Source organism: Streptopelia decaocto, assembly GCF_964273445.1.
Source record: "Streptopelia decaocto genome assembly, chromosome: 1".
Taxonomy (NCBI): domain Eukaryota; kingdom Metazoa; phylum Chordata; class Aves; order Columbiformes; family Columbidae; genus Streptopelia; species Streptopelia decaocto.
The window spans coordinates 126,465,317-126,478,991 of NC_138663.1; the positions used below are offsets into that span (position 1 = coordinate 126,465,317).

The 13,675-nt window shown below is 36.1% G+C and overlaps 1 protein-coding gene across 2 annotated transcripts in view; it reads right to left on the reverse strand.

The window, feature by feature from the left end:
• Positions 1 to 13,675, reverse strand: part of NCAM2 (neural cell adhesion molecule 2) — a 294,710-nt gene that overhangs the window by 104,687 nt on the left and 176,348 nt on the right. For both annotated transcript variants that reach the window (XM_082045723.1, XM_082045724.1), the window contains exon 8: positions 7,220 to 7,365. In XM_082045723.1, the coding sequence (XP_081901849.1) occupies positions 7,220 to 7,365 (146 nt within the window). The remainder of the gene's footprint in view (positions 1 to 7,219; positions 7,366 to 13,675) is intronic.

A 13,675-nucleotide genomic window follows, 5' to 3' on the forward strand; every position in this document is an offset into this window, starting at 1 on the left:
TTGCCTTTGTGTGAGATAGAGATACTTTTATCTCAATGGAGATTACTACAGTTTTGGTATTACTGAAATAATTTTGCATCTGTGATAAGGATACTATTGTAAGAAGAGGAACTTTTATAGAGTACTATGTCAATTCAATATAATTTTTTTTTATTTTCAAGTAATATAACCCTGAGGGTTTTAACGCTACATATCAGCTACCTATAAGATATAATAGAGTACCTTAGATGATCAGCTTGCAGTAAGGTAAAGATTACCACATGCTAATAATCCATTTGCCTTTGGCATAAATGTCACAACTTGATTTATACAAGCAGAAATATACAGAAGGAAAAAAAAATCTTACTGTTGATACCATTATTTATGCTATCACAACATGTAGAAATTTTAATAACACAGCTTATGTCCATACATAGATGGGTGTTATTTTCACCATGGATCAGAGCTCAAACCTATCATTCAGTTATGCAGTCCAAAGAAATATTATCTACTGAATTTCAGAAGCTGTCAGTAAGGGACGGTGCAAACAGTCTTGACTTTGCCTAGTGCAAAGCAATAAGATTCCTGCATTTTGCCTTAGGTTAAGTTGCACAGGTCCTGAACCACCATGAATGATGGACACAGACTGGTCCATCAGCATTGTCATGCTAAACTGCTATAACTTGACTGTGTTTGAAATCTGAGAACTGGTATTATATTAATAGGAAGATAGTGTATGGGTAGATGTACACAGGGAGATGGTACAGTGAAAATGTGATAGAAAAATATGGGGTTTTTAACTACATACTAAGGACATTAATCAGTTACTAAGAACTTATCACTTACTTTCATCCTGGTTTTGCCAAAAGTCTAAATACCTATTTTCTACTAATTTAAAAGGGTATTCAAACTGCCTTTCAGGTCAGGAAAACTACTGGCAGGTTTTAACAGCATAAAAACCATTTTTCACCAGCATTCCACTGCCAGTTGTGCCATTTCCTATGAGTTTCCACAGTACCTAGAAAATGTAACATTTCTGAAATCTCTGAAGAATCAGTGAACACTACCAAATGACTCCAGTCTATAATGTGTGGCTGGATCACTTAATGTATCATCAGATGCAGGATCTCTATTTCACCAGACAAGTAACAGCTATTTGAAAGTTATTAAACCATTAGCAGATAATACAACTGATACTTAGGCAGAAGCTCATGAAAATATGTTTTTTGCAGTGGAAATAATGAATGGATATTCAAGTCCAAGCAACACTGGTATCATAGGAAATGTTGGTCCATACAAAGTTGCCGAGTAATTTCAGCCTTCATTAGTGTAACAGAAGAAACATCATCACTGATGACTAAATGGAAAATGCTAATACTGGAGGAAAAACAAATGCAATTTCCAAACTTTTAGGGTTTTATTTCAGCCAGCAAATGTGGCACCATGACCTGCAGAAAGTACAAAAAAACCCCCTACTTTGTACCTAGCAAGTAGATTCAGTGGGAGATAATTTTTAAGTTTGAAATATAAATTAGGTAGAAACAGGACTATCCATTTACAGAACGGATAAAAACTTTGTACTTAATTTAAGTTTAGGTCTCATGTTAAACAACGGATAAAATTAGTGATGTTTCTAAATAAATATCATCCTTTCCCCAGGTTGTTTAAGCTTTTAATAGAGAAAACGTATTAAATTTTACATTTTCTTGGGGGCTTTTTGTCATCTTTAAAGAATCAACAACTTTGTCTCTACCTATGTCTGTCCCAGTGGAAAGTGACCTTAAAGTTTTGCTGAAAGGAAAAACTTGCAGAATTCTAAGCCAGTGTAATAGTAATACAGCCATCCACACAACAGGAATAAAGTATGGATGTGTGTATGTAAAGCCATTTGGTCTCCTCTGGCTAACAGAGCATTTAATTCTCTCCCAGAAGAGGAACAAATCTGAAGGGCCCTCTGGCCCATGTGGCTGAGATTTAGCATTGAGTTGTCCATATAACGTCCAACCAAGCCTACATTGAGGAAGATGCTATGGTACCTCAAAATAATTTGTGGCTTCAGTTTTGGCTTCATTTACACATCACTGAAGATGTTACCTAAAGGACTGTATGGAACTCAGATGAGTGATTGGGCTACTTAAGGACTTTGAAATATCCACATTGGCTTGCAGCTTTTCAACTATAATGCTTCCTCAGCTCACCCAGGAAAGCTGCTTTTTATTTCTAACGGCATAAAATGATAAGCCCCAAAATCAATCTTCCTACCAAAATACTGTCACCTCCCACAACTGTACACTCTACTTTTGGCTCCTTCTAGTTAACAAGAGAGTTTGTCCCAGCTCCATACTAGTGTAGCTGAACATGCCATAGAGAAGATGTACACACCCCAAGACACATGCAGATTTCTATGGATCACATGACTGATGCAAGCATACTATTCAATGCTCATATGTGCTCAATGTTTTGCATATGTCACAGAATATAAATCTATATATTCTCAACAGCACTAATTACCTAACATTTAAGGGCACCTTCCTGCTTTCTAGTCACTCTGAAGGCCATTTATTTACCTTCTCCTTCCGGTCACAATGTTCTTACTTTTCTATTTCATAGCCTTAACATATAAATCCCACCATGATTCATTTTAGGGTTAAAAACCAAATTTTTTTTTTTTTAAAAAAAAGATGCTTGATTGATTTGTTTGCAGAGTGTCTCAATTGCATTATCAAATGCAATTGCAGCCGGCTACATAAATTGTTCTAGTCTGCATGCCTGTGCAGGTCTGTGCTAATAATACAATGGCAAAAATATTCTATGATAGTGTAAGGAGAAGCTATTCAGATAACATTTAGGTGAAATAGATCATTACACTTTTCTTCAATAAGGTAAGAAGGCTTGCTCCTTACATTTTTCCAACTATTTAAAGGAGAAAAGTTCCTGAGACTAATTTATAAAGACTCAGAAAAGGAAAGAAATCTCCTGGCATCAATTAAAATACCCTAGATACTTCTGTTTTCTCTTTTTAGGTGATGCATTTCAAATAAAGAGCTGATCCTTGATGAGCAAGAATGTAGCAGAACTGTCATTACTATTGCAAAACAAAGGCAACACAATTTGCTGACACTTTGACACTTCTTTTTGTTCAGTGACAATAGCATAATACAGGGAGTAAAAAAAAAATAAAAATTCAGATTTCTTTTATTGACATTTGTAATGGCTGAAGTGGAGCTAACTAGCTTGGGGAAAAAAAGAGAGTTTACTTTTCAAAGGAAAAGACAAAACAAACCCCAAATCCTTTACCTCTGTCTACTGCCTGATCATGAAAGCTATGCTAAACTCTAAAAACTCCAAATAGTTATGATTTGCATGCCAATATAAAGTTAATTAAAACTTGGAAAATAATGTATCTGTTGGTCTCAGCTCTGCTATATTTAGAAACAATGTCATAGGAAATCTCATGGGGACACCCAAATGGAAGGAAGGAGAACTCAAACTACTTAGATAATCTTCATTATAAAGTTAACAATCAGGTATTTTTTTCTTTACTTGTGGCTATAAGAACATTAGTGTAAGGTATTTCAAAGACACTTAGTGAATCTGTATCAAATATATATAAAATACAGAATCATTTAATATATCTTAAATCCAACACCCAGGCTGCAAATGATCTTCTTTTGTTTTAGTTAACCAGTGAGTAGTAACCAGTTAACATGTGAGGCGTTATCAAAACTGCACTGACTTCTTTCATTCATTTACATATTTAGATGATAAATTCTTCACAGTAAAGATTGTCTCTTTGGACACATGCTGCATACAGTGGAGCTACTATCGCATATCAAGCACCATCTGTTATTGTAATTTGTATTCCAAAACAGGGCTTGAAATGATAATTACAAACAACCTTGGTCAGCTTTCATATTTCTGCTAGAATTAGATACTAGAAAAGTAAAGCATGAAGCTCTGTCCTCACACTTTCACACTTCCGCAGCATGCACAGCATGCACAGACATCAATGACATTTTTGTATCTGAGAATCAAGGTATGTTCTTCTTCAGAGGTGTTTGTAGATACGTGTATGCATGTGCAAAATCCATTTTATAAGTGATTACAGCAAATCAAATCCAATCACTAGCCTTCCTTCTGTTCTAAAAAAAACCCAAATAAACAACAAACCAACAAAAAACCAACTCTTCTCCTGCCCACTCTTTTTGCTGGGAGAAGGGCCAGGCCTGCTGGGTGCACAGAGGTCTGCAGGAACATGCCATTTCCAATCACAGCCAAAAGGGGCACGGCCAGGTTGGCACATCTGTGAAAGGATTTGCAGTGCTGGGGAATCAGGGACTAGAAGCACAGAGGCAGAGCACATACACCAAGCAGGGAGTTTTGGCTTGACACTGCAACAGCAGATGAAGCTCTGTCTTGGACTAAATCTCCATTTTTGTTTCCAAAACTTTAAGGGTGAGACAAACACCTTCTGTCACACATAGTCATTCATTTACTCCGGCTTACCCGCTTTTATGTACGTAGGAGATATAAAGCCATAAAAGGATTACAGAGGTCATCTAATGTGACCTACTGCAAAAATTTCCATTTAAACTTTCAAGAGAGCTCAGAGGAAGTGGAAAGACCCCTTTATTTCAATTTCTCAGTGAAACAGGGACCACACACTGTGTGGTAGATTGTTCCAAAGACTAACTGATAAAAGGAGAGAGGAAAAGGCTTCTTTGCTTCTGGTTTGAACTCTCTTGGCTTCAACTTTCAAATACACACTTCTGATGTACTGAAAATCCTTTATAAAAACTATATTTTCCTAAGAGATAATTATGGACTTCTTACTCATTAAGATTATCGTCCTTAAGCCTAGATGGTTATTTCTTTGATCTATGACTTTGGTGCATGTTTTCCATTATATTGGACATAATCATTTCAAAATTCAGAAGAACCTGTGTCCTTGTTAAAGAATCAGGAAAGAAAACATTTTGAGTCCATGTAGGCTAAGAATCATCTCACATTCAGCCTTCTTCCTTATCTGTACAAGGTATGCTTACTTTTTAGCAGAACAAGAATAATGTGACTGAGGAGCTGCACACTAAAAGCAATAGAAGGATAATTAAATATAAGAACAACACTTTCTGTGCTTTTTAATCATGATCTTGTTAATATTATAGTTAGAACAGTTCTTCTATCTTCTGAAGAAAAAACTTGTCACCTAAAAATGTACAGTCTATACAAAAAATGCTTTAAAACTGGTAGAACATTCAAAAGATGAATTCTCTGAATGTAGATGATAATTTTTGAATTTATGCAAGTATGTCTAGTGATTGAACATCACTTCAAAAGTTATCACATATTAATAATTTTAATTTAAGACTATGCTACACTCCTCACCCTTCGTTTTCTTCAATTTACTTTTTTCTGTGTGCAAAACATTGCTGTATTATTCAACAATTATTCAGTGACTCAATCACTGCCAGTTTTGTTCCCTGTTCACCTAATTTGGTAGGAAAGCACAAGCCAAGACTTTGGCACCCTGAAGCTGGAGGACCACAAGGCAAATGCAGCAGTATATCTTATAGCTAAATAACATATAGAGCATTACAGAACATTTATTCAACAAAAACTCTCCCATGAGCAATACACATAGAGTTATTTCATTGGCAAGAACAAAAGGAAACCTTATGAGCATGTTCTTTTTATCTTTCACACACGGTATGTCAGCACACTAGTAGAAACTGAATATAGGTTTTAATTTGGTTGTCAGTATTATTCAGTTGAATCACAGTTAAAAAAATGCTGCAGTAACATGTTTAGATAGTTTAAGTATTGGCAGTTTGAATTAAGAATGTAATACTGTCCTATATAAACACTGCATAAATTTCAGGTTTCAACTGGACCAATATTTTTTTAGCTTATTTCTGCAACTTGCTTTCATTTTCAATTTCTGATATAACACAGTTATTTTAGGAACATTCCAAACACAAGTGAAAAGCTACATTTGTAAGCTTTGAACTAAGTGCAGTTTGTGGGTCAGAAAAATGACCTTTGACTTGAAATATATAAGGAGAAAAACTCTTTTGTTATAATACAAAACTATTAGAAAAAATCCTATATAAATACTGTTATGTTCCTCCAAAATGGAAATCACAGAGCAGGAAAACGGTAGACAGAGCCTCACATAAACTGCCTCAGTTCCAGGAAAGGTAAAAAGAGTTTCTGACCAGATGTTCTCTTTCAGAACACTGATAATGGAAGTACATGACTCCTTAATATAAAGCAATTCCCTATAAACTGAGTGACTTACTATGTATCTGATTTCCTCATTGGCATGACTGCTGTATAGGTTTTTCAACTGTTTTTTTTTTTTAAGCAAGAGCTATGAATACACAAACATCTGCTAGAAGACTGTCTATTTTACTACTTGATTATCTGGAGTAAAAATTTTCAATTAGCAGCCAGAAAGATGGTATCTCATACTTTGTAACCAGTGCATATTTAAGTTGTTTGTGTAAGGAAATTAAGAAGAAAATACTTGTTCAAATACTAAAATAAAATTTTTTTTTTTTTAAAGGGAAAAATAAAAGGAGTTTTATAGAAACGGGTTGTTATCTAAATGGCTAGGAATGACATCACACTGTTCCCTTTTCCTTTCACCATTCACTGTTCACTCAGTAACTGACTTTCATTGTCATATGTAATCCTACTCTACTCAATTTACTTTGTAAGTAAACATGAAAATAATAGAAAAAAAAAGGGGGGGAAATGGGCCTAATTTGGAGTTATAGACTACATGATCTGTGTGAGGAAAAATATAAGAAAAGAGAAGAAATAGGAAGAAAAATCAGAAGTGGGAAATAAAGAGCTACAAAGTATTCAGATTTTTTAATTTCAGATTTCTTTAAGCTCCATTCCATTTTGAAAAATACTGGACAGAGTCCAAATATAATCAAGAAGGACTATGCACAGCCATTAAGATCAAGATGAAATTTAAACCCTTACTATGAAACCCTATGCTTGAAAATTTAGGCCTAGTAAGAGGAATTAGCTTTGAGCACTTCAACTGTTTTTTCTGTCAATTTAACATTTAGAATCTGCACGTCCCTCTTATTACCTTGGAAAGAAGCAATTCCTTCCAATTCCAGAGGAATCTAGAATTAATGTATCTCTAAAATAATTCTCTGCTTATGAAAAGAAGATTAGCCAGACAACACATATTTAGATATTTTAAATATTAAGGCTGATTTACCTTATCACCTTCAGAGAAAGTTGTTCCATCAATGGCCCTTTTCCAAGTAATCTCTGGGATAGGTTCTCCTTCAGCTTCACAGATGAGGGTGGCTTTCCCATTCTCAAACGTGGTTTCATTTTTAAGTTGTATTATTTGAGGCTGCACTGTTAAAAATACAAATTATATTACTCATCCTGCACAAAGAATGTCATGTCAAAATCTTTTAATCCACTCTTTTTTCTTTTTTAAAAGCACATTAATGTTTGGTGTTTTTTTACATAGGATTAATGTTTTCACATTACCAACCACAAGAGCAATCAACCTTTCTGACTTCAAGTTGCACTTCAACCATTTCTATGCCTGACTGCTGACTGCTCTCTTGCTGGGGTAGTATTGGATGGGCCCTGCCGGACAAGACCCCTGCCCTGGTAGTTGGGTTCATGTCTTTGCTTCTGGCTCGCTGTCCCTTAGGGACCAGTTAGACCTCGCTGCTCTCTGGAACTTCAGGAACGAAGCAGAGATTCAACGTTTCCACCTCCACCTGTGCAGTAACAACATCATGCACCAGCGCAGGCTGGGGGCCAACTGGCTGTAAAGCAGCTCTGCAGACAAAACCTGGTGGGTCCTGGTGAACAAGAAGATGACCATGAGCCACCAATATGCCCCTGAGTAGAGAAGGCTCTAAGGGATCTTAGCCATGTGTATAAATACCTGACAGAGGTGAGGACGGACAGAGACAGGATTTTCTCAGTGGTGCCTGGTGACAGGAAAAGGGGCAATGGGCAGAGAGTGAAACACAGGAAATTCTATTTAAGATGACAAAGAACCTTTGTTACTGAGAGGCTGACTAAACACCAGAACAAGCTGCTCAGGAGACTTTGGAGTATCCACCCTTGAAGATATTCAAAATCTGACCAGACACGGTCCTGAAACCCCAGCTCTGAGTAGGGGGTTGGTTGTAGATGGTCTCCAGAGGTGCCTTCCTGCCTCAGGCATTCTTTGATTCTATGATAATCTGTGTTTGTCTTCAAATACAAATTATATGGAAAAAATACAGTTATTAATATTATTGCACTTTGATCTTCAGAAATACATTCTTTACACCAGTTACTGAATTTAACATAATCTCCTGATGACAAACATATTGTACTGGCATTAACACTATTAAGAACTGATGTGTCCTCTGATACAAAGCTATTCATCCTGACTTACTGAGTAAATAGGTGGTAAAATACAATTTAAAATTTCCAGACATTGTTTACATTCTTCAAATCATTCAATTTTATACCCACAAGTATACAGTAATTACAAGTCTCAATCTATACTGTACTCTGTCAAGTTATTTACATATACAATACAATTTCTGGTTATACATGAACACATTTATTTAGAGGGCCTTATATCTACAATATCATACAAGAGCTCAATTGCAAAGACTGTTACTCTCTTCCATGCCATTCAAGTATTTTCATAAAAAATGTTTTGATCCTATATAGTCACTCATAAATAACCATTAATAAGTTTCTCTGGACCTATCCACTTTACACGTTGAATGAGACACTCATCCCACTGGAAAACCTAGCATGTAATCATGTAATAAGAATATGATTCAATATGTTTACACCAAAACCCAGTGAATTAAGTTTACATGAGTAAATATTATTTTGGGAGCTCTTAACATTGACTTTGTAAACAATAAGGACATTTGTTGAAAATAATGTATTTCCAATGTAGTGTTCCTCAGTTTTGCTTTTAAGGAAGCACTACTATAATATATTCTATATAATCTATGATGAATGGCATTGTGTGCAGAAAGAAAATACCATGAGTGATCAGGCCCTCTTGAAATGTTAAGAGCTTTATTGGATGCAGTAGAACGCAGCAAGCAAAAGCATTATGGAAAGACATCAGTTTTGCTGAGAAAGCTGAAACTCTCTTCAATAGTATAACATGAGATGTCATTTGAAAGAACTACAAAAAATTTGAGATAAAACATAACCATGTGAAATGTCAAAATACCTTCAGCTATTACTCTCACTTTCAGGATCATCCAAGTGTCTATGAAACACCCTATTTTGAGTAATTCAGATAATATTTTCCTATAGCCATATCTCCTGGCTACAACATAATCTGTTCTTTCCTTCCTTTCCTTTGTTCATCACTGGAAACAAAGAGCAAAATTTGGCTGGTATATCATTCCTTTAAAAAAAAAAAAAAAAATTAAACCCATCATCCATATTATTTTATGTCAGGAAACAGCAAAACTTGGAATGACATTATTTCCATCAGAACGAGAGGATTTCCCCATCCGGACATGCTGAAAAATATAATCTTCTCAATTTGATGCATGTTCTAAAACATATAACTAATACTCTTTAATTTTTAATCTTAGACTTATCTTCTAAATTTCTTTAAGATCTTCCTCAAATAGATCACAAGACAAAAAGTTTTAGCTTGACATTTTAGACTTGAGCAGTTGACATTTAAAGGAATAAGCACTGATTAATCATCAGATATATGTAACTGACAGTTATTACTAGGAAGAAGAAGAAAGCTCAAATGAGGGATATTATCTAATTGTTTCATTTTCATAGGTTGCCAGTCACAATTTGCTATTGATTAGAAGTTTTTATACTGTTTGACTATTTTTTAATGACATTCTGGATATAGAATTTTTTTTTTTTTTTTTTTTTTTTTGTACATGTAAATAACAATATTTATTTCAGAATGCCAAGACTAGTTGTAGCAGGTTTCATGGCAAGATTTTCATAGCAGGAGGGCTGCAGGGGTAGTTTCTGTGACAAGCTTCTAGAAGCTTCCCCCATGGCTGACAGCATCAATTCCAGCTGGCTATGAGAAGGACCTGCCACAGGCCAAGGCTGAGGCCATCAGTGATAGTGGGAGTGTCTCTGGGACAGCATGTTTAAGAAGGGGAAAAAACTGCTGTGCAACAGCAGTTGAAGAGAGAGGAGTAAGGATATGTGAAAGAAAGAACTCTGCAGACACCAAGGTCAGTGAAGAAGGAGGGGGAGGATGTGCTTCAGGTACTGGAGCAGAGATTCCTCTGCAACCCATGTTGCAGACACCGGTGAGGAAGAAGGCTGTCCCCCTGCAGCCCATGGAGGACCCCATGCTGGAACAGGTGGATGTACCCAAAGGAAGCTGTGATCCCATGGGAAGCCTGTGCTGGAGCAGGCTCCTGGCAGGACCTGTGGTTCCATGGAGAGAGGAGCCCACGCAGAAGCAAGTTTGCTGGCAGGACTTGTGATCCTGTGGAGGACCCACGCTAGAGCAGTCTGCTCCTGAAAGATTGCACCCTGTAGAAGGGATCCGCACTGGAGCAGTACTTGAAGAACCGCAGACCGTGGGAAGGACTCATGTTGGAGAAATTTGTGAAGGACTGTGCCCCATGGGGGGAATCCATGCTGGAGAAGAGGAATAGTGTGAGGAATCGTCCCCCTCAGGAGGAATAAGCAGCAGAGATGTGTGATGAACTGACTGCAACCCGCATTCCCCATCCTCCCACACTGCTAGAAGGAGGAGGAGGTAGAGAAAATCAGGAGTGAAGCTGAGCCCAGAAAGATGGGAGGGGTATGGGGAAGGTATTTTAAGATTTATGTTTTATTTTCTCATTATCCTGCTCTGATTTTAATTGGTACTAAATTAAACTAATTTCCCCAAGTTGAGTCTAGTTTGCCCATGATGGTAATTGCTCAGTGATCTCCCTGTTCTTATCTTGACCTACAAGACTTTAATAATATTTTCTCTCTCCTGCCCAGCTGAGGAGAGGAGTGATAGAGTGGCTTTGGTTGGCACTTGATACCCAGCCAGGGTCAACCCACCACACAAGTATTCACTGAAATATCAAAACAGTTTTCCCCCTCCCTTCCCCCTCCCTCAATTCCTTAACTGTTCCTTCTATATTGGCAAAGTCAGTCTGAAACTGAATTGGCATTTGCTTGTCTGGCTCCAGGAAACATGAAACAAATAAAAATATAGTGTCTTGGAATGTCAAACCAGGAACCTTCCAGGTCTTTGCTGTTTTCTTCAGTCAAAAATATCAAAAATTCATATTATAATGTACTTAAAAACTGTAAACCGAATGACCTGACTGAAAGAAGCCTTGAACATAGAAGGGAGTTATGCTTATGATTCAATAAAACATTTTATTTGGAAGGAAAAGGAACTGCTCATTACTAGACATGCATTTTTGAAATATTAACAGAGTGATGTTGCAAAATAAAGAGATAACATTCGCTGGTTGGAAAGTTTGCTCTCTGAGCAGAGAAGGTTGGTGTTAAGTTCTCAAACACTTGCTCAATAAACAGTTTCTTTCAGATTCCTTCCTTGGTCTCTTCTGGATTTGCCTCAGACAAGGGCAATGCCTTTTTAACAGAAAGTTTAAGCTCATTGCTGTGTACCTTGCAGTCTTCCCCCAAAGCTTAAGAAGAACATTGATGGCAATCTGAGGTTCTAGATTTGTTACTGGTTGCTTACAAAATGGTACATAATTTATTGAACTCACAGAGTTTGACCCTTTGACAAAAGAAGTTCTTCAGACTTGGGAAGCAGCAAATATATAAAGCTTGAGATATTCCTGATTATATCTCATGGAAAGAACTGCTTTAAACAGCTTGTTATTAATACAAAGCTGGATTTACTGGTGAGAGGCTTAGTATATGTCTGTATCACTGCCTGATAGGATCTATTGATTAATGTGACACAAGGAATCATATTCTTATGCTATCTTCCTGCACAGACACACTGGTATCACATGGCAAAATTGCAACCGTGTCTTCCTGGAAACTGCTGGTTCAGTTTGAATTTAATTAACAAGCAAGAGTCCAACAAAGAAATATCTAAGAAACTGATTCCTGAAACTTGATTTCTGACATAATAAGGATTCGCACACACACCAATATGAAGTGTTGACTTGATTTAGCACATGATACACCTAAGTCTTTGTACATGTTAAAATGATGTAACTACTTCACACTCAAAGGGATTTGAGACTCGTCTTCTGAGAGAACTGGCATCGTTGCCTTTATAGATTGCATCATTTTAATGTTAAAAAGTAGAGGTTTTCCAAACAGGTAAAGAGGTAAAAGGGAAGAAGGAGGAATATAGAAAATGCAGGAACTTTTGACACTACCATCTTTAACTGATTAATTGCACTTGGTGAAGCTGCAGTTGGTACCCTTGAGAATATCTGGAATGAACAGATAGTTTCATATGCAGATCCATGGGATTCCCTTTCTAGATATATCAGTGACTTTAAATAAGGAACTTCCATATATGTTTTGAATAGCATCTTAAAAAACAAAACAAAACAAACCAACCAAAAACTGAAATACCAAACCACAAAAAAAACCCAAAACCAAAACAAAAAAAACCAAAAACCAAACACAAACAAACAAAACAAACAAAAAACAAACCACCACAGAAAAATAACCAAAGCATGATTAACTTAGTTATTAATCTCAAAGGAAAATTAACTAGATGTGCTCCAGGCACTACAAATAGAAAAAGAATGCACAGTCATTAAGCCTGAAAATAACGGATAAAATGTAGGTAACATCTCACCTCAATTTCATTATAGATTCACTGCAGCCTCTTTGGTTTCATGATGCATGGCTTTTGAGGGCCTAGATTAACCTAAATCTTTTGAATTGTAACATTTGGCACACATCTGAGGGGGATAAGACAGGAGAGGTCTCTTACATTTCTTTTTATCTGCCTGATGACAGATTAAAAATGAGTAATAGCATATACTTTTCTCAATAACCAATAAAAGTTACATTGAACACAGCTGCAAAAACCTTCCTGCTATATAAGATGCAGATTATACTTCTAGAAAACAAAAACAGTATGTGCTTAAACTACACAATAATTACAAAGGGTATTTTGTAATGCTTCTTGTGGTATTTTTCTCTGATTTGACTTTCATGAAATCAATTGTCAGAAACTACTGAAAAACCAAAGAAATATTTTATAAGCTCAGACAACACTCCCGTTCATCCTGTAGGTAAACCAGCCCTAGAGAACTTCAAATTAACATATGCTAGAACTTCTTGCCATTTTTTAGCAATTCTGATTAAAGAAAAAATGCTTCTCTTTCTAAAAATAGAAATTTATAGACATAGAAATTTCTCTTTTTATGGCATATGTACAGAAGAGAGAAAACTTGTTGAAAATCTCAATTGTTTGTGTATCATAGAATGGCCGAACCAAGCACTTGAGTGATTAAGGAGTGAAATTGAGCAACTAAAGTACAAACAAAATGAAGATACAAAAACTATCTTCAGAACATAACCACTATTCCTATAAAATATGAATATGCCTTTAATTAAAGCTAATTTTGCTTCATTTAGCCTGGTTAGAGTTTTTATTATTAGAAGGCAGATGAACACTACAGCCATCAATCTGGAGAAGTAATGATGAAGAAATAGATGCTTAGTTCAGAAAATGAGGTGA